General features: G+C 28.1%; 1 protein-coding gene and 2 long non-coding RNA genes across 3 annotated transcripts; all 3 read right to left on the bottom strand.

The window, feature by feature from the left end:
* Positions 1 to 987: 987 nt before the first annotated feature.
* Positions 988 to 2,187, bottom strand: LOC140174627 (uncharacterized). Its single transcript, XR_011864366.1, has 2 exons — positions 1,698 to 2,187; positions 988 to 1,602 (listed from the first exon to the last, which is right to left on the bottom strand). It is a non-coding gene; the product is annotated as an uncharacterized lncRNA (long non-coding RNA).
* A 2,435-nt stretch (positions 2,188 to 4,622) lies between these two features.
* Positions 4,623 to 5,810, bottom strand: LOC140174626 (uncharacterized). The gene is made up of 2 exons (XR_011864365.1): positions 5,333 to 5,810; positions 4,623 to 5,237 (listed from the first exon to the last, which is right to left on the bottom strand). It is a non-coding gene; the product is annotated as an uncharacterized lncRNA (long non-coding RNA).
* Positions 5,811 to 16,669: 10,859 nt separating this feature from the next.
* Positions 16,670 to 20,417, bottom strand: LOC112708153 (uncharacterized). Its single transcript, XM_025760312.3, has 5 exons — positions 19,940 to 20,417; positions 18,482 to 18,730; positions 17,917 to 17,995; positions 17,130 to 17,208; positions 16,670 to 17,039 (listed from the first exon to the last, which is right to left on the bottom strand). Exons 1-5 carry the CDS (start codon positions 20,225 to 20,227, stop codon positions 16,979 to 16,981), a joined length of 756 nt encoding a protein of 251 aa, XP_025616097.1. The 5' UTR covers positions 20,228 to 20,417; the 3' UTR covers positions 16,670 to 16,978.
* Between the last annotated feature and the right edge of the window lie 1,565 nt (positions 20,418 to 21,982).

Raw genomic sequence — 21,982 nt, 5'->3', positions numbered from 1 at the left:
ATACGTTTAGTCAATTATGTATCGTCAAATAAAAAAAATAATCTTTTATATTCATTGTGAATAATTATAAAAAAAAAATGTGATTGAATGACTACATATAAAAATTTATATTGTCAATGTATTAAAATTAAATTATATGCTCTTAAACAATTACTTTACTACTAATTATAATTTTTAACTATTGATTACCTCCCACAATCTCACTCAATTAAAAAATCCATTTGTTATAATATTTATGGTATTAAAAATATTTTTAACTAAAAATATATTACAAGCAAAATTATTTAAGAGTTAAATGAAAAAATATTATATAATTTTAAAAAGTTAAAATAAAAAACACTATATATTTTAAAATAAAAAATATAGTTAATAAATTATTTTATCTTAACTAATTTTTGAAAGAAAAACACTAATAATTTCACTTATATTTAAAAAACTAAGCTTCAATTTAGTAATTAATTAATTGTTTAATTTCAAAAAATACATTATCACTACTAATTATTTTTTATTGAATTGATTTAATTATTTATTTATAGTTTTGATACTAAATTAAATTTAACAAGATAAATATTTTTGCATGTTAAGTTTAATAAAACAATTTTTTAACATGAAACTAAAAAAATATTATAATTTATTATAGGACTAAAATAACATAATAATGGAGACAAAGATATACATTCATATATAATTATCATTTGCTTTACAAAACTTTAGTGGAGGCAAATGCCTCCTTAAATTTCAACGTGGATCCGTCTCTGTCTATCAAACTTGTCATTTTTTGGATCCCACTAAATTAATTTGCTAAGCATCATTCTAAGAACTATATTTAGAAGAACAACCTTACTATTCCAACAAATAACTCCGAAGCTTTTGTCATCTTCATCCCAATAAGGGGGAGTAGAGGTGGAGATCAGAGAAAAAAGCTAAAGTGGGATCAGTGGCGGAACCAGAAATTTTATAAGAGGGGGGCCAATTAAATATAAAATATAACAAAAAATTAACAAAATATGATTTGTAGCATATATATCAAAAAAGTAATTATATTATATAAAAGTCAATGTTCAACTACATACTAAAACTTTATGGTCCAAACTTTATGTATGCTCTACGAATTTCATCTTGTTGATTGATAGGATAATTCCAAATTTGCGGACGCTTTCCGGGATCACGCATCAATGTATCAATATTAACTTGATCTATTTCAGTCCTTGCTATTTTGGAAGCAGGGGGTTGAATATCTTGCTCAACAAGTTGTGTCACAGGTTGTTCAATAATATTTTGAACATTACTCAAAGAATCTGAAGCTGAATTTTGTTCATCATATATTCTCTCTTTTCTCTTGAAAAATGAGTGAATTGTTTTCATCTTTGACATTTTTAACTTAACTTGAACTATCTAACAAAAAAAAAAACAAAAATAATTGCATATATATTATTTTCTTAAAAAAAAATATTAAACCTATTGAGCAATAACAAATAATTTTAGAAACACAAATATATAATAACCAAAAATAAAGTTATTGATTTACCTGATTATTTTTTGTTCCAAGTCTCACAAAAAAATAATTCTATTGAGTTTTGTCCTCACTTCAATCTTTGAACACTGTCCATTATAAAAAAAAATAAATTAATTATTTTAAATAAATAATGTAAATAATACTTGACATTGTCATTAACTTAAAAAAAATTGAAATATACCTCTTTGAATCTTTGTTGTGCATTCAATGGTTAATATTTTGTTGTTCACTTCTCTTCAATGGTTTTTCTTCATATGTCTTGTTTTGGTATGGAAAGAAAATTAAAATGAGAAGAGTAGAAGACCAAAAGTTTGGGAATCACTAAAAGAGAGAGAAAAGTGACGCTATGCCTATGATAGTTTGAAATAAATATTTGAAAAATGTACTAGGGTTACTTTAATTAATAGTATGGGCTTGGGCTAGTATAATAGAACCATTTTTATTAATTATTAGAATGAGCTATTTGTTAACAAGAACAACAATAATTCAAATATCCAATACATAGTGCAGTTTTTAGTTATTTTAATTTATAAAATTTTGTAACTTATATTTTTTTTAATATTATATATAAAAAAATTTAATATTATTAATTATTACTATTTACTATTTTTTTAAAAAAAATTTGGGGGGACCATGGCCACCTTAGGTCCCCCCGTGGATCCGCCACTGAGTGGGATGTGTGTTGGTAGAGAACCACGAATAGAGGGGTATTTTTGACATTACATGTTATAATTAAGCGAGTTAGGAGAGCAAGTGTGTGTATGTGTGATTTTCTTTTTTTAGTTTTTCACGGTATCTCTTAGTCCATCAGGTCAATGACTAATTTATCGTAATATTGAATTTTATGTAAGAGTTTGTTACTAACCAATGGATTGCTACATGTACAAGACGGAATTTGAATCTTAGACATTTACTTAAGCGGACGAGTAAACTAATCATTAGACCAATCTGACTTATTTATTTCTTATTTATAAATACATTTATTTTCCGTTTTGTTATTCTCAAATATGTTTTTGTGATCAAATATCTCTAACATCGGGCTAAGACATCCACTCGGTCCAAATATATTTTTTTGGAAGTATAATTAGGTTATGAGATACATAAAATATACCTAATTCGTAAATTTAAACTTCATTTAATAATTTATTGTTGGTTAATATATTGTTGCATGTATAAAGTAGAATTTGAACAACTAACATTTACTTAAACGAATGAGTAAATTAATCATTCAACCAATTTAAGTTGGTTTCTCACAACATTTAAATTTAACAAGAATATAGTACAAATTATTTTCTAAATTCACAATAGATACATTATAAATACCAAGAGAACATTTATCCTAAATTATGCTATTTTTTCTTAATCTTATATCTCTTGAATCCTTACCTTATAAATTCACAATTATATCTCTTGAATCCACTTATAATAATGGCACTCAGTGTCATATATAGTTAACATCCAAAATTCGTGAACCATAACAATTAACAACTACGTACGTAACATCCAAAATTCGAATTAAGATGTGAAATATGTTTTATTTAATAGCAGATGTAATACACACGTGTTTCATATGTGACTGTTATATGTTGTGTTATAAATCTTTTGTTTTTATTGATTTGGATTTGTTGTCTACGAAGCATTACTAATCTTCTTGATCATTTTTATTGCTGGCTAATAATTTAGATAGTAACTTCTTCTCCGATCTAATAATTATATAAGAAAAGTAAAATTGAAAAAAAAAAGTTAACCATACATTGTTTGTCAAAAACTTAACAATAGAAGTAGATTTCAAACTAATCAAAAGCTTGGGAGACTAAATTGAAATAAATTAAATATTAAAAATATTTTTAAATTTTTTAATAAATATCAGAAACAAAACATATATTTTTAAAAGTTATGTTGTCCTTCATATATTATATGAATAAGGACCAAATTGAAAGTTTATTTTTAATTAAAAAAATAAGTTAAAAAATATAAAAGTAAAAGCTTGAATTTTCTCCTATTAAAATATGTAATGAGTGTTCTTAATTAATTAATAGTTTAATTATTTTGTTAAATTTTATAATTTTATTAAATTTTTAATTAAATTTTTATATTTTTTATCTTTAATTATATCTCTAAATTATTTTTAATTTTATAATTAAATTTTTTTATATCACAAAATATTTTTAAAAAAATATCTTTAATTTATGAAAAAATATTCAATTAACTTTAGTTTTTTTTTAATAGCTAAACCCATGAGGGAAAAAAAATTTGTAGCGCACTCTTCTCGTGGCAAATTTTTAATCGGCAAATTTCAGTGCTCAATGACATTGACATCAAAACGTAGCTATAAAAGTAAAGTATTATTATTACTCTATGTTTCACTTAATTAAATGGCTAGATATATAATCACCGTACGTATTGAGATGAAGAACAACTAACCCTCATCATTGAGGAAAGAGAATGTAAAATATTAAACCTTTGTTTTTAACTTTTTATCTTATTTTTATTTTTTATAAATAATATTCTAGATATATTTAAATTTATTTTTATAATTTTTTATTCAATAAAAAAATAATTAATCATCAATTTCAATCAATACAACAGACAATATTTTTTATTTTTTTCTTATTTTTTTATAATTTTATTACAAAGAAAAAAAGAACTGAAATAATTTTGCAACATCAATATTTGAAGATATCTAATTAAATCATACCGGTTTGATTAAGGATTTAAAAGAGTAGGATATAGAATTTTATGAATGTACGTACATAAAATCTACTTAGATAAAAGTTTATAGAAAAAAATGTGTCCAATAAATTTTTAAAAAAGAATTCTTCTCAAACTACACTAAATAGAGCCTCTCTCAATTGAAAAGATTTACTTCAATGGAAATGGACTAAATTTTGAGCAAGCTTTAAATTTTTGGCAGTATTCTGTTTATTACCACTCTAGACAGAGCCTCTTGTTTTAAGTAGTCGATTACTTTTTGTTTTAAATTGTATTTTCCACCAAACATTAGGTTAGGCTTGCCTTTATATATATATATATATATATATATATATATATATACAGTGGCGGAACCAGAAATTTTATAAGAGGGGGGCCAATTAAATATAAAATATAACAAAAAATTAACAAAATATGATTTGTAGCATATATATCAAAAAAGTAATTATATTATATAAAAGTCAATGTTCAACTACATACTAAAACTTTATGGTCCAAACTTTATGTATGCTCTACGAATTTCATCTTGTTGATTGATAGGATAATTCCAAATTTGCGGACGCTTTCCGGGATCACGCATCAATGTATCAATATTAACTTGATCTATTTCAGTCCTTGCTATTTTGGAAGCAGGGGGTTGAATATCTTGCTCAACAAGTTGTGTCACAGGTTGTTCAATAATATTTTGAACATTACTCAAAGAATCTGAAGCTGAATTTTGTTCATCATATATTCTCTCTTTTCTCTTGAAAAATGAGTGAATTGTTTTCATCTTTGACATTTTTAACTTAACTTGAACTATCTAACAAAAAAAAAAACAAAAATAATTGCATATATATTATTTTCTTAAAAAAAAATATTAAACCTATTGAGCAATAACAAATAATTTTAGAAACACAAATATATAATAACCAAAAATAAAGTTATTGATTTACCTGATTATTTTTTGTTCCAAGTCTCACAAAAAAATAATTCTATTGAGTTTTGTCCTCACTTCAATCTTTGAACACTGTCCATTATAAAAAAAAATAAATTAATTATTTTAAATAAATAATGTAAATAATACTTGACATTGTCATTAACTTAAAAAAAATTGAAATATACCTCTTTGAATCTTTGTTGTGCATTCAATGGTTAATATTTTGTTGTTCACTTCTCTTCAATGGTTTTTCTTCATATGTCTTGTTTTGGTATGGAAAGAAAATTAAAATGAGAAGAGTAGAAGACCAAAAGTTTGGGAATCACTAAAAGAGAGAGAAAAGTGACGCTATGCCTATGATAGTTTGAAATAAATATTTGAAAAATGTACTAGGGTTACTTTAATTAATAGTATGGGCTTGGGCTAGTATAATAGAACCATTTTTATTAATTATTAGAATGAGCTATTTGTTAACAAGAACAACAATAATTCAAATATCCAATACATAGTGCAGTTTTTAGTTATTTTAATTTATAAAATTTTGTAACTTATATTTTTTTTAATATTATATATAAAAAAATTTAATATTATTAATTATTACTATTTACTATTTTTTTAAAAAAAATTTGGGGGGACCATGGCCACCTTAGGTCCCCCCGTGGATCCGCCACTGTATATATATATATATATATATATATATAATTGAATTTTATAAATCAAATTTCAATGCAATTCTTCTATGAACAATTAAATGCTAATTAAAATACCTTCTTTTTTTAGTTGATTTGATTATACATGATGTGTTAAAGAATAATAAGTAGGAGTTCTAATTTTTTTTAATACTTAAGTAAATAAAAAATTTAAATATATAATTTTTTTAAAACATCACATTACATAAAAAATTTAAATTATTTAAAAATTAAAAAATAATTAGAAGAATCAACTAAGACTCTTAATTTTTTTATGCGAAAATAAGGACAATCTTCATCAACAAAGCATCTGTTTGTATATCTAATTCATTTTAAATACAATATTTCTCCAACATTAGTGTAATACATGTATTTTTTGTCTTTAAATATGTCTTAATAAAAATTAAAAATATTTTTTTAAATATATTAAGATATAATTAAATATCATCACGTGTTTACATAAATTTATATTCTTGAAATAAAATTTAAAAGTATATATATTATTATTTGTTAATATAAAAAATTATTTTATATGATTCTTATAATTAAAAAAGACGTTAAAATATTTTTAAAATTAGTTTGATACAACTAATTTTTGTTTTATATATGTATCTCATACAAATATTAAAATTAATATATTCGCATAACGTGTCATATCTCATATTATATCGCCCTCCTATTCGCACATATAAATTTTGCAACAACGTGGTAAGTCTCAGCTTGATAATTTGGTATTGTAAAAGGCAGAGACTTACGTATAGTTATTTTTATATAAAATTATTAAATTATTATTTAAAAATTTTAACTAATAATTTCGTATAAAGATCATTTCATGTAAAATTCACATGAATTTCCAGGAAAAATGAAATATAGCGTACAAAATTGAAAAAAGCAGTCAGTCCTTGACGTTTTTTAATTTTTAATATGCCAATTAGATTTGTGTAATACGTAAAAATAAAATTTTGGGTGTGTAATATATAGATATGGAATTTATAATGGTGCCTACAAAAAGTGATAACTTCGATTTGAAGAAAGTGTTAATAACGATCTCACTGAAGAGAAGAGAGAGAAGGTGAAAAAAAAAATCAGGAACCGTTGGATCATTGATCAACGGTTGGGATCAATTTATAAAATTAAGACTACCGATTTTATAGTGACAGATATTTCAAAAAAAAATTATCCTACTTCAAATCGTTAGTCTCATTTTGATATTTTTTTATCCCTTCCTAAAATCATTAATCACGTTTTTTGTGACATTGACAACTTTCAACAGTATATTACACCAAATTAATATAATATTAACGTATTATACTCCTCACTTTATAATATCCAAAAAAATTAGCCGAATCTTGATTCTTGAATATCTACAAAGGAAAAAGACGGAGCCCTTTAAAAATTAAAATTTAATTGTCCCAATGATCCATTTTACATGTGTGTATAAATCTAAAATATTCACACAACTATAAGATTTTCTAGATATGGGTCCATCTAGTGTACAGATGTGTTTTGGTACAGATTTACAGATTTTTGTTTTTTATTGATTTAAAAGTGTATCACTAAAAGTGTTGCTTAAAGAAAAAGTGTTACCCTTAATCGTTAACTTGGCTCTGATACCAATTTTTAAAATTATTAACTCTCACTTTGAATAAGTTTATGATTTGTATAGATTTGGTTGGTGGTACTTTATAATTTGTAATTTTATAATCAAAAGTATTGAGCATTTCTAATATTATTAATTCTGATTTCATTTTTATAGTTTTTTCAATCTTGTTTTAGTTTGTAATATTCTTTTTTGCATTGATTATTGTGTATAAAGTCTTTTATCTGTTTGTCTTTTTCTTTAATATAATTTTTCAAGTCCTCCAAAACTTCTTTTATTTCTACACTTTCTGTTGTTTCTAAATATCTTTTTAATTTTTCAACTTCATTCTCCATTTTTTCTTTTAACAGTTTTAATTCTTTTAAGTCATAATATGGTGTTCCAAGCATTTACAAATTTTTTAAGTTTAGCTCCAACTTGTTTATATTTGTTCTTATTTCTATCCTTTTTATTATAAGGTCATTAATTTCGAACTGAAGATTATTTAATTCCCTTTTATACTCCTTTATTTTATTTTTTAATTTTTTTCGCCATTTTTCTTTTTATTTTGTTTTCTGGTCTTTCAATCTTTGTATACTTCATTATTTATCTTAGAATTTCTGCAAATTCTATCATCGATTCATCACTATTTTCTAGAGATTCTATTAATTTTTCTAACTTTTCAACTTCTCCTTTCAATTTGTCATAGATTATTTTTAGAGTTTCAAATGCTCTTTGATTTATTTCAGAAAACTGTAAATAATTTAACCGATTTTCTCTTTCAAAGAGCTCTTGTTTCTTATCTTGATAGGTTACATATATTTTCTCTTTATTTATTGTCATAACTTAGTGTTTAGGGTGTCATTTAATTTTTCGACCTTTTTTGTTAATTCTTTTATTTCAGAATTTTCTTCTTTAATCTTTAACTTAGATAAACTTAAAGGGCTATTAATTTTGGATTCTCTTATTTGAAAATTCGATGAAACTAATTTTCCTGATGGTTCTTTTAGTAAAAGAACTGGGTTTTCAATAGCTTTATATTTTGGTATTTCTGTTTTTACAATTTTCTGAAATAATTCATCGACATAAATTCTTTCTCTGTTTTTAAATATTATACTATGATGGCTATTTGTTAAAGCATAATTTATTGCATATGTAATTGAAAATGGTTCATCGTCTTGTTCCATTAGATTCTTTCTGTGAAATTTATAAGCCAAACTTATAGATCTTCCAAGATTTTCAGTTGATAAAGGTATAGCATATCCAAGATGGGCATTGAATTTAACATTTACGTTTGCCAAGTTTCCATGAACAATTCCAATTATTTGATCTATTGGGTCATCAGTAATTCTTTTGTCACAGATTGCTAAGCTTATTGGTGAATTAATTCCTTTCATATATGTAGATTTGATTAAGACTTGTATAGTACTAATATGAATCCATCCAATTTTAGATCTTTTCTGTTGATCCTTAATTTTCTCAATCTGTTTACTCAATTCTTCATCATTTATCAAAGCTATTTCAAGTTCTCCATTAGCAGATTTTATCTTTATAGGGGCTTCAAGTTGAATTTTTCCATAGTATATTATATTTTTTCTATTAAAAACTTCTTTTAAAAGATTTTGTTTATTAAAATTTTCATTTGATTTGAGATTTAATTCTGTTTTTAGAATAGCCTGTTTTTCGTTATCTAATAAGGCAGATAATCTATAATAATCAGATTCTTCCGTTAATTCTAAACTTTCTAAATAATTCATAACTATGAGATTAAGATAAAGGCGTACCTTTCTGGAGAAAAACTTTCTTTATTTAGAATATTTTACATAAGATGTTTTTATCTCCAGAGGGGAGATTGTAGATACTAACTCCAGAGGGGAGTTTAGAATTGGTTTTTTCCTAAGGGAATTCTTCTTCAAACTATAGAATCGCCTTGGCCGCTTCCTCCTTGCTCTCCTAGCATATGAGTACTCCTAGCCTTCTGCTTTCTATTGTTTGATGATTTCTACAATTGCCTAAGCAACCTATTTATAATGGTTGGGTCTGATGGACAATTCCCATCCTTACCCTTCTTATGACGTCATTGCTTACGTCATTGTTTATTATCTTGCACCAGCTACATTGTTGGTGCTCTATGACCTAAGCGCTTACGTCACTATGCAATAATGTTGAGAGATGCTTCAGATGTGCTGTCCTCTTCCTTCATTATGTGGCCTTCAGATGTGTTGTCTCCTTCCTTTATCATGTGGGTTGATTCCGTTTCATTATTGCTTTCTTCAGATAACTCTGAGACACATAGCTGGCACTTGTGGTCTTCTCTGTCTTTTATCAAATAGCAGAGATTCCTTTTTATCCCTTCGGGGAGCTTTTCTAAGAGTCCAGATAAGTTGTAGAATGCTGATTCAAATTCCACTAAGAGTCTCATCTCTCTTTCTTCAATTTCATTCCTTTTACTGGACACAAGCAAAGTATTTCTGCTTTTATAATTGATTCTTGTGTGAGATTCCCTTGTTATCTTTTGAGTTCTTTCGAAGACCCTTGCTAGTGTGCTGGCTAGTCTTCCTTCATGACTATAGATTGTTAAATCTTGAACTTGATCAATTGGTTGAAAATTTCCTGGGAAGACGGACATGAAGATTACTTGATGTGCTGGAACCAAGCATTCTTCTTCTTCATTAAAAATAGGTTGACTATTCGTAAATTTTAGGAATATATCCCTTGGATTTACGTTGTCAATCATATTTTTAAATCTCTTTACTGCATCAACGAATCCTGCAGGAAACCCACTAATAATTTTCAAATCATTAAAAATTAAAATTGTATCAATTAATCCATACTGGAAAAACTGATAGGTGTCAGATGGGGAAGCTTCTGGAAATATAACCAGCTTTGTTAACTGTTCTTTGGCAATAGGATAATATCCCAAGATTGCCCTTTTTTCTTCAGTCCAATTTAGGACTATGTTAAGGGTTTCTCTGAGATTTGATCTACAGACCCTTTTCTTTTCCTTGATTTCAGCCCTTGTAGGAATGTTTCTTATTATTCCTGTTCTCTGGGTTTGAATTGGAGCTTTATCTGCTCTTTTTAGGGTTTGCTCTGGATGAAGAGCTTCATATTCCCTGAAAGATTCCTTTGCTTCTTCCAGTGTTAAAAACCCTCCTTTATGAATTATCCTTAATTGATGTGTAAATGGTGTTGCTTTTTCCCAGGCATCATATACTCATTTCATGGGGCCATTATAAATTACATAATATTTTTTATCTTGGGTGGATTTTTTGATAATTTCAGCAATTGTTTTATTTTCTGGAATTTTTTCTTCACCTGATTTGTCCACCACGCTTAGCTGGCTGAACTCTGATGGTTTTGGTTGTTGTGTTGATTTCATTGCTTCGATGGCCTTCTTGAGGGATTGGATCTGTGTCCTTATTTGCTGACAATGCTTGCATTTTTCGAGTTCTTGTTCGTATTTCTGAATTTCTTGATCTAATGCGTTGTAGACGAACTCCATTCTCTTGTTAATGTATCTGCAATAACATTTTTGTCACCCTTAATATATTCAATTTTTATTGAATATTGTAACAAGAATAATTGCCATCTTACCAATCGTCCATGATTATAATCAACTTTTAAATTATATCGTACGAAACCTGTTAGATAACTTGAATCTGTCCTTAATGTAAATTCTCTGGGTAGTAAATCAATTTTCCATTTCTTAAGAGATTTAATTGCTGCTAGAGTTTCCTTTTCATGAGTGGTATATCTCTGTTCTGTTGGAGTAAAAGTCCCTGAAATATACCTGCAAAGTAATTCCTTTGGGGAATATTTAGAATCTAGTGATTCTTTTTCTTGTTCCAAACTTTTTATAGCTTTTAGACATCCTGACCAGGTTATGTCTGAAGCATCTGTTTCTACTATTAAGTAGTCATTTTCTTCTGGAATATAAAGTTCTGGAAGTTTTTCACATAATTCTTTAATCCTTTGAATTTGCATACTATCTTTTTCATCCCATTTCCATTCTTTTTTAGTACTTATTTTTGGAAATAAGCTTTTAGTGTATTCTGTTATATTCTTTAAGAATCATTGATCAGAAATATAATTTATACATCCTAAAAATCTTTGTAATTGTTTTCTATCTTCTATTTTATTGGGAAATAAATTTACCTTTTCTAGGACATTTGGCTGAAGTTTTAGCTTTCCTTGAGTGGATAGAATTAATCCAAGAAACTCTATTTCTTGTTTTGCTATTCTTGCTTTCTTTTTGCTAAGAACTAGTCCTTTTTCTTTACATCTTTCTAAAACTATTAATAATTTTTGAAGATGATATTATTTATCCTGTTTTGTAAAAATTAGTATATCATCAATTTACACTAAAACAAATTCATTTAATTCTTTTAGATTTTCTTCCATAAATCTTTGATAAATACCTGGAGCTTGTTTTAATCCGAATGGTAATACATTCCATTCATAGAGTAACACACTTGTTGATTCTTTTGTTGGGCAAGTAAAAGCAGTTAATTTCTTTGTTTCTTCGTCTAAACGAAGTTGCCAATATCCTGATTTTGCATCAAGAGATGAAAACCAAGTCGCTCCTTTTATTTTTTCTAAAATAGAATCTTTTCTTGGAAGTTTATGAGCATCACCAATAGTTGCTTCATTCATCTTCTTATAGTTAATAACCATTCTTCGTTTTCCCATTTTAATTTCATTATTGTTTTCAACATAAAAGGCTGGAGCCGCATGAGGACTTTTACTTAATCTTATAATTCCTTTTTCCAAAAGATCTCTACATTCTAAAGAGAACTCTTCTCTATCTCTTGCGGAATAAGGAATTTTATTTGGAACATTTATCTCTTTTGTAGGATCTTTTAATTTAATGCTTACTAATTCGTTATTTGTATTTTTAATATCTAAAGGGTTTTCAGCACAAATTTCATCCAAAAGTTCCTCTATCTTTATTTCAAGATTATTTTTTGGAATGTTTATTTGAAAGTATAAATTTAAATAACATGTTTCTAATATAGAAAATATTTTAAATTTTAAGATCTTATCTATAGTAGTAGTTGGTATTTTTATACGTTTTGATTTTTGATTTATTGAAGAATCATGTGGAGCTTTTAAAACTATGTATGTTAATTCTTGAATGAATGGATGATATAGTTTTAAAAAGTTATTTCCTATGATAAAATCCATTCCAGAATCTAACATATATATAGATGGAACAATGAACCTATAATTTTGAATAAAAATTTCAGTCATCTCTGTTTTTTGGTCAATTTTATGTATTGATTTGTCAGCTATTCTAACTCTTAATGGTTTCTTTAATTTTTTCCAATCAAGTTTTATATTTGAACTAGCAAAGCATTGTGTTGCTCCAGAATCTATAAAAGCATTTATAAATTTTTCTGCTATTTTTATAGTAATAAATGTGGCATTATTACTCAATCTCTGAGTCTGTTTCTGAAACATATTCAAAAATATAGTCTAGGTTATCATCAGATTCCTCTAAAGGTTCCATAAAACAAGACTTAGCAATTTCTATTTGTTTGGTAAGATCTTTTTTATCTTTATTTTTCGGACATTCATTTGCATAGTGTCCTTCTTCTTGGCAATACCAACACTTACAGTTTTCTTTTTTATTTGGGCAATAGTCACTTTTTTGCCTTTTGTTTTTATTGTTATTTCTTGTTCTAAAATACCTCTTTTTTCTCCAGTTTGGATAGTATTTTCTTTTTCTAAATTGATATTTTCTCTTTCTCAGAAAATTTTTATTAAGCCCATATTTTTGGGGTATCTCTTCATTATCCTGACAGCAGATTCTAATTATATTTGCAAATCTTTTTTGAGTTGCTTCTTGCATACAACGTTCTTTTATTTCCTCTCTTATTGCAGCGGTTGCTCCACCAAAATTATTTTCAATTGTCCCTCTATTTATTTCTCTTATAAATCTTCCCATTATAAATTCATTAGCAGGATATGGAAGTTTTGTTATATACATACTAAGATAATGATTTTTATCTTCTTCTTTTAATTTGTAATAATGTATTCTATATTCACATATATAAGATTCCACATTACATAGATCATATATCTGGATATTAGCTAAATGGTTTTTTGCTTCTTGATATTCTTTATTATAGACTTCTTGTTTATGATCTATAATATTTTTTCCAAAAAATTCTTTATATAGAATCATCATTATATATAATATCTTGTCATAAGCTGTTATTTTTGTTGCTAAATCTTCTATTATTTGGTTTTCTATTGATGTCATATAATCTCTTATAGTCCCTTTAGTATGAAATCCTATGTAATTCCAAATATCTCTTCCAGACAATTCACTAAGCTTTGGATTAGTAAAAGCTTCTAATAAAAAGGAATTCAACCAATTTTCGAAAATTTCTTTTTCATTCTTTTTACAGTCTAAATCGAGCATTCTTTCTCCTTCCATTTCCTGGATTTTAGGAACGTACTTTGATGGTATTTTTGTATATTTTGAATCTTTATTTATAAACCCTTTTTTAAAAGCATAATTATCAAAACATGTTTCCCATTTATATTGAGATTGGTTATCTTTAGATGTTCCAACTTCATTTTTTACTTGTATTGGAATTGCTGGTTCTTCATCACTTGAATAATCTAGGATGTGTTCTTCATTTTCTATATTTTCAGAATTTACTAATTCTTCTTCTATTTGAAATCCTTGTTCCATAATATTATTTTCTTGAGCCATTTTTAATTGTTTAAAAAGCATTGTAACTTCTTCTAATTTTTCTTCAATATTCATAATTTTAGTGGTGGTTTTACTTTTAGATCTGTTATGTTGATTATATTTTGAATTTTTTCTTCTTTAGGATTCTCTTTTTCTTTATTTCTTTGAAATTTTATGGATACTAATATTTCTTCAAGCATATCTACTATAGAATTTAATTGTGGGTTAAAAGTATGATAAAGATGTGGGGAATCATTTCCATGGTAACATTTCTTAGAAATTCCGTGTGAAAAATAAGTTCTTTCAGGTTTTTGAAGTCCTTCAATAAAACTTATAGTAAAATAAAGATTTTGAGAAAAATCATTTTGTATTGATTTTAAGAATTCGGTGTCATTACAGTTAACATTAGTTAAAATCATTAATTTTTGATCTATTAATTTTGATAACTTGATTATTTCTTCTCTTAAATCTTCTAATTTACTTTTTTCCATTAGGTGACGCTTTTCTTTGTGAAGAGTTACGGTTTAAAGTGTGGCTTTAGAAAATGTAGTGTAGACAAATCTTTAAATCTGTACAGATTTAAATCTGTACCGTATAATTTTCTTCTAGATATAGCACTTTGTTAGTACACGAAAAAAAAATTAATATGTTATCTTAATATAACACGATTAAACTCCTGGACAACCAAATCGTCTTGATTGAAAACATGCATTAAGTATGAAATGTAATTAAGTTGAAATCACAGATATTTTCAACCAAACACTATTATGGTCAATATTTAATGGTGAAAACTCAGGTGAAATCAACTTCACGTGAAGTTGATATCTAAAGTCGTTAGATAAAAATTTAGTCAAATCAGTCAAATCATCTAACAGCTCTCAGGTATCAACTTCACGTGAAGTTGACTACACTTGAGTTTCTACTATATTTAATATTTTGACGTCTTCTGTGACCCTGGAATATTTTATGACCAACTTTTTATGTACAATGAAATATGTATTCTCTAGCTGACCTGAACAGAACAAATAATGTCTTACAACTCACTTGAGCACTAAAATGTTGTAAATTATTCTATTCTAACCACTAAAAATTGTGACGAACAGTTTAAATTTAAAGATTATTTAATTTACCTTCATTTTTTTTCTTTTTCTCAATATGCCCTCTTCTTAAATCGCAACGCAACCCTTGCTTTGTCAATCACTACTGTTACTCCATAATAAGCCATATAGTTTTTTTTTTTTTTGGTGACTAATAAGCCATATATTTGAGAGTTTTGGAAATAATTTCGGTTCATTACTAACTATAGAAAAGGCTATGGAAAAAGCGAATCGAGACAAACAATTTGTCGGTAGCACAAAAAAAAACGATGACAAAAACGAGATCACAAACGGTGAAAAGTTAGATCGCACTCTATTTCGTTCGTGTTATTTTGGTTCATGGAAAGACGATGGTGAATTGGTGATAGGTGGCACTGTTTTATGGCTCTCTTTTTCTTTTCCTATGTTCAATGGTGGAGATTTACCTATAATTATTTTCATGTGAAATTATTTATTGAGTCATCTAGTTACTTTTAACTATTAACTTTACATAAAAAATACATGTGAATTTTCACCATGTATAATGAAGTTGATGTTGGACAATAAGTGGTGTTAGCTATGGTAATAATCAGACCACATGGTAATTGGTGACAAGAGGAAGAAGATGAGAATATTCATGTATTTTGCTATTTTATTTTTCAGTTTTTTCCTACTCGGTCCACTAAAGTCCCAAATATACTTATTTTTCTTTTTATTTTATTTTATTGTCTTCCTCTCTCTTTTATTTAGTGTCCTGTGCAGCTATGTTAAAGTTGAGTTTCACTTTCGTGGTGCATTTTCAGTTGGTTCATAGTAGTTTTGGACTTATAATGGTCTCAAGTTTAAAAGTTAAGATAATTTTTTAATTATTCAAAATTGATTCTTGAAATTCCTTTTTACACATCAAGATCATATCTTTTTTAAATTACAATGACTACAAATGAAAAAACTACCTCATCGCAAACAGAATTTCAATACAGATAAATAGAGAAAATGTCCGTTTTGATCCTTGACCATGCGAAGGAGTCTCCAACCATCTAAGTAATTAGTCTAAACTACGTTTGTAACTGATTGTCAAATAGTGACCTACTAAAGTGCCAGTCAGGTATAAATATTAAGTGAAAATAATTTTCCAAAATAAAAACTAATAAGCTCCTTAATTAAAACAAAAAGAGTGCATTAAACATAATATCTTTTTTTTTCTATTGCAATGAAAAAAATACAATCTTTACTTTTCACCATTACATTACCCTAATAAAACACATTTAAAACTCTTGTTTTGAGTTTTTTTTTTTTAATATCAGTATTCTAAGATATCCACTGCAATGCATTTAGCAGTTAGCACATGATTGGATTCAGTGAAAAAATTAGAATTTGCCAAGTCCGATTTAAATCATCTAAAGTGAAGGTTAAGTGTAAAATAAAAACTTAGAAAACATTGCACAAGATACCCAGGGTAATGAATCATGCAATTGACCCGGTTAAACCTGAGACGCATCATTCATTCATTACCTAAGTTGATGAAAATGATGAATTACTCACAACGTAGATTAATGCTGATCCATGATTTCCTAAGTTGATGTAGTGGTCATCCGATAGAAATATAAATTTGCTACAAATAAGACTACAGCAAATATGAACTACCATCACTCCCTGTGGCGAATGGTTTTCTTACCTTCAAAGATAAATGTTGTGGAGCAGCAGCATTGCTTCAAGCCTACCACTGGAGTGGGGACACAGAAGGAAGTTCCCGGTCATTGTTCCGCGACTGTTTCTCTAGTTTATACCATAGTATGCTGCTTCGGGAATATTGGGGAGAGCAACTTCTCCAACTCCACTAAACTGAAACCAAATCAGCATAATGTAAACTGAAGTACGATGATAAAGATTTCGCACCTAAACCACATTAAGAAAACCTGCTATTTCACTTACATCTCGTATTTCTGATAGGCTTCGTTTCTTTTGGCCACGTACAAATCGCTATCTTTGGGCAGATTATTTATGGAACAACCTGCAAAATCGAGATGAAGGAAGAAGCTTTCGTTATAGTACTGCAGAGATTTCCAGTTTAGATCGCATGAGAAAAATGCCTAACTATTCAACAATTTGAAGAAGCCTAACTCAGATATAATGCGAGTTTAAAATGGTCTGCTAGTATGCTATTTGTTTCCCATTACGAGACAATTGAGATGAATCGCTTCCAACCAACATATTTAGAAATAGGTTAGACCTATGAGTACAATTAAGATCTTGAACTAAACACCGCAAAGCCAACTAAATCTCCCTATCCAGAATAAAGAAATAAACTCAAAACCATAGAACTCTTTCCCACTACAGCTCACAGACCTACACATTGAAGGCTGCAAAGGCTACAGGAGAGTGAAAATTAAATGTTAAAAGGAAAAAGGAGTAATTTAGAGTGAATAGTAATCATCCTCGTCGATAGCGTAGCTCAACCCACAATGTATAGACAATAAAATAAATTTGATCACAAATAGCAAATTAATAATTACATTTTGCATTACTTTTCAAAAGTCTCATAAGTGATCCCTAACCTCTTCCCTTTCCCCAAAACTAAGTCACAGCCCACTATGCTCCTTCTGTCCTACATATAGGCTAATTCACAGAAATGGGTCAATTTTGGCTGACTGAAAGTGAAACAAGCATTCTTCTGTACAGTACCAGAGAAAACTTAAAAGACAAGAGGGATAGAGCATACTTGGAACCGGGGATGCGTGTTTCATCGCTACATCTTTATGAACCATCAATGAAGTGTCTTTCTCAAGCTTTTCTATACCCTGTCCAAGTTAACAAGTAGCATGTGATATATATATTATATAAAAGCATTACCAAGTGTACAGTATTGCTAGGAATCTAACTGTTTTCACACATAGGTAACCACTAGCCGGCAAAGCCATTAAATTTACACAGTATCTAACTTAGAAACTTCCACCAATGCCAACTCTCTCCCCTTTTTATTTGGGTGTGGTTTGTAAATTGACAATGGGGATGTGATGGATTGAAACCAATAACATCTCCACACAGCTCATGATAACTAGGGGAGATACCACTTGAACTGAATATGAAACCTTTTAAATGCCGATAGACATGGGAGATGGAAGACGAACACAACCAAATTAAATTAGATACAAGAAATTAAGAATGGGAAGGATGAAGCAGCCTTCAAACATGGATATGCCAAAACAGTACCCACTCAACTCAAAGTGCAAAGCAACCAAGGGCCCCTCCCCAATATTTAGAAACAAATAAATAAGATTGAATACCTTTTTCTTTTCCCTTCTTTTCAATATCTTTAAATGGCATTTTTTGATGTAGTGCATCAAATGATATTTAGAATGCCTTGAGCATAACTGTTCTTGGACCTTAGGGTTCTCTGTTAACCACTCAGAAATATCCTTGGACTTAACCACCTCATCCTTATCCAAAGTTTCTAACCATGAATAAACTGGTAACCATTGATCCGTGCGTTGAAACCGTGCATTTGGAAGATCAAGCTGATTTACTTCCTTTTCCTGCCACATTTGAAAGATTAAACAATGTCAAGTGTAGAAACTTACAAAGTTGTCCGGTTTTATGTTAAAGGAATCTTTTCAAGAAGCAAAAGCTTTTACGTAGATCACCCAAAGGCAAGCAACCTACATACTATAAATCTCCTAGTTGTTTGGGACTGGGAGAAAGAAAAGGGGGAAGGGGGTTCTATTTATTGGGAAAAAAAATGATATTGACCAATAGAAGATTGTAGTTTCCAACCATGAGCATCTTCAATGGACAGGGGTCCGATACATGACTAGTCAGTTACTAAAGCAAATAGAGGGTTGGGGAGCATTTGAAATCATAGATCAGCCATGTTTGCTCTGCATTCAGCTAAAACAGACACCTGACCTATAGAGCCAAAGTGTTGTGTCCCCAAACCCCAAGTAACCAACTAAATCCCGGTGCACATTCTTTGTATTCAACAACTAAAACAAAGCCTTCTCCCATTAGTGGCGTCATTTACCTAAATCAAATGATTACATTATGTCCTGTAACATTTATGTACTTCTTAACAATCCCTCTGTAATTTTTCTTAGTTTCTTTCTAACTCTAACATGTACAGCATGAAAGGACAACCAATAATAAAGAACAACAAAGACCATAAAAATTCAAGACATTCCTTACCTTATTACACATATAGAGATACTTTTGCGGCATATTCAAAATCAAATAAAATAATTAGATAAGAACATGGCATCCCAATATCACACTCTTAAGCAATTCCTCAAATTCATTCATTTTTTTCGACAGCCAACCCCACAACTTCGGTGACTCTTTCCGACAATTTATTCTAATGAACAAATATAAAGGCCTGTTTGGTTTGGAAAATCATTTTCTATTTGAGAATAGACAAAACATTAAAATATTGTTTTCTATCTTCTTTTTCCTGTTTTCGTTCTTCGTTTCCTAAAATCATAAATACAGAAAACACTCAAAATAAAAACGAATATAAAAATGAAAATAGAAACACAAAAGTAAAAGCCATAAGTTTTCTTAGGTAATGAAGAAGCTTCTATACGTTACAAAACTCCTGGTCCTAATCAATGAGCTCATCTAACTTGGGGAACAAATCGTTTCAATTAAATCCAAAATCATCAACAAAATTAATTAAAAAATCTCGTAATTAATTCCTTCCAAAGTTTAAAAAGAACAAAAAGCGATGTAATTATCGAAACTGCGGTAACTACCTCGGGGTTTTGGGAAGGGAGCCTCATGCAGTTCTGAATGGAGATGAGTCTGAGGCAGAGATCGGAGCGAGGCATGGATCGGAGACCTTCGGGGAGAGAAGCGAGGTTGGCGTCGAGCCAGGCCTCAACCTCCGGCATCGTCACTTCCTTCGCCTCCGCGAACGAGCTCAGCCATGCACGCGCCATCGTCTCCCATTCTTGCTGCGACTGGTCGTTGTTCTGCTCTTGCTGTTCTTGCTGCGGCGGCGGCGGCGGCGGCGGCGGCGCATCACCGGAGGAGTTGAACATTTTGTATGGTGGTGGTGTGGCGATGGAGTGTGAGTGGTGCAAACGGCATCTCCGGCGGAGAGTGAGTCAGGAGAAAGGGGTTTCAGAATTTAGATTGGTTAGCGTTTTGGGTTTAGGAAAGGCCAAAACGACACCGCTTCCTTCACTATTTTAGTGTTTGTTTTGAGAGTAGTGTTAAATAATTTGAAATATTTCACAATTTTTATTTATCAGCTCTCACTTATCTAACTTTAAATAAAATTAATTATAAATCACAAAAAAAAATAATTATATCTAAATTTTTAATATTGTTTAATAATTTTTAACTAATAATTTTACATTAGTATGCAAATTTTCATTCTCGTAAATGCACACTATATGACTGAAAAAAAAAATTGAAAAATTACATGAGTAATTAAGGATTACTCTAGCACATTTTAGTTTCTACATTACCATGTCAAGAGGTGATTCTCATCTTATTTATCTTAAATGTACATTAAAATTAATTATTAAAATTTATTATTAATATAAAATATATATTAAAAATATAATAAATTATATATATTTATACACAAAACATATATAAATATTTTTATCGTATTAACAATAATATTTGATAATTTTCTTATATACAAGGAATTTTATACAATATAGTAAAATAAAACAAGATAAGTAATTACGAAGTATCTCATTTGTACTGCCAAAATAAATAATAGAAAAAATTGTGAATCTTTAGAATGTATATATAATTGTAAATATTATATTTATTAAAAAAAAAACTTAAAAATGTATCAATAGTATACTAGCATTAACATATGTACATTAACCGTGAAGAGCTCTCGACTATCAGAGAGATTTTGGAGAAGAATTAAATGAGATAACATAAAATGAGAAGATACTACATCCAACTCAAAATCTTAAGATGTTAAATTAATGAGTTTCTCATTTTATAAACTCCTCACTCTTTTTTATCTTTTTTATGTGTGACTAATTTCAACACTTCTCACACTTGCAACATTAACACAATCATTATAACAAGAACATTTCTAAACAGTTTAGATGTTGTTCCATTAAATATAAAAGAAGAATATTTATTGTAATTTTGTGCAGAGATATTAGTAGATTTATTATTATTATTATTATTATTATTATTATTATTATTATTATTATTATTATTATTATTTGCTGATGAATTAGACAACTTTTAATTTTAGGTTATATATTCACACGCGACACATATAATATTTTTTTTTAATCAAATTTACATTATATGAGACTTGAATCTAAGACCTCTTGATAAAAAAAAAAAAAATCATAAATTACTTGAATTAAGGTTCATTGGCAATGTGTTATCTCAACCAAGTATCGAAGGATATTTGTCGCTTTATGTTTGTATATAAAGTAGTATTGATCCAGTTGACAAAAACAATAGTGAAATTGGTCCAGCACAAAAAAAAAAAAAAAAAAAGATACAGGAAGAAATGAATTCGGTCAACGAAGGTTACTTGAGAAGAGATCATTACATGACCCAAAAAACTCAGTCCAGGAAAGGAAGATATTTTGCCATAGAATTATAATTTAAATAATATAATTTTTTTATTTTTTTTAGAAATCTTAAATTTGAGTCTATTTTTAATTTAAAAAAAAAGGAAAAATATTTTATTTTGTGAACATAAATTATTGATAATTATATTATTTGTACCATTCTTTTCGTAAATAGCTTTAAAAAAAATCAAATACATAAATAAAGATTATTTAAGAAAACGAAAAATATAT

Source organism: Arachis hypogaea, chromosome 8 (genome assembly GCF_003086295.3).
Source record: "Arachis hypogaea cultivar Tifrunner chromosome 8, arahy.Tifrunner.gnm2.J5K5, whole genome shotgun sequence".
Taxonomy (NCBI): domain Eukaryota; kingdom Viridiplantae; phylum Streptophyta; class Magnoliopsida; order Fabales; family Fabaceae; genus Arachis; species Arachis hypogaea.
This window is presented reverse-complemented; position numbering and strand designations above follow the sequence as displayed.

Excerpts from the sequence above, each read along its gene's own strand:
- LOC112708153 (XM_025760312.3), bottom strand. The coding sequence starts at position 20,227 with ATGTTCAACTCCTCCGGTGATGCGCCGCCGCCGCCGCCGCCGCCGCCG. Across the intron at positions 18,731-19,939 it reads TCCCTTCCCAAAACCCCGAG|GAAAAGGAAGTAAATCAGCT; the intron begins GTAGTTACCGCA and ends CAAATGTGGCAG. Across the intron at positions 17,209-17,916 it reads ACACGCATCCCCGGTTCCAA|GTTGTTCCATAAATAATCTG; the intron begins GTATGCTCTATC and ends TCGATTTTGCAG.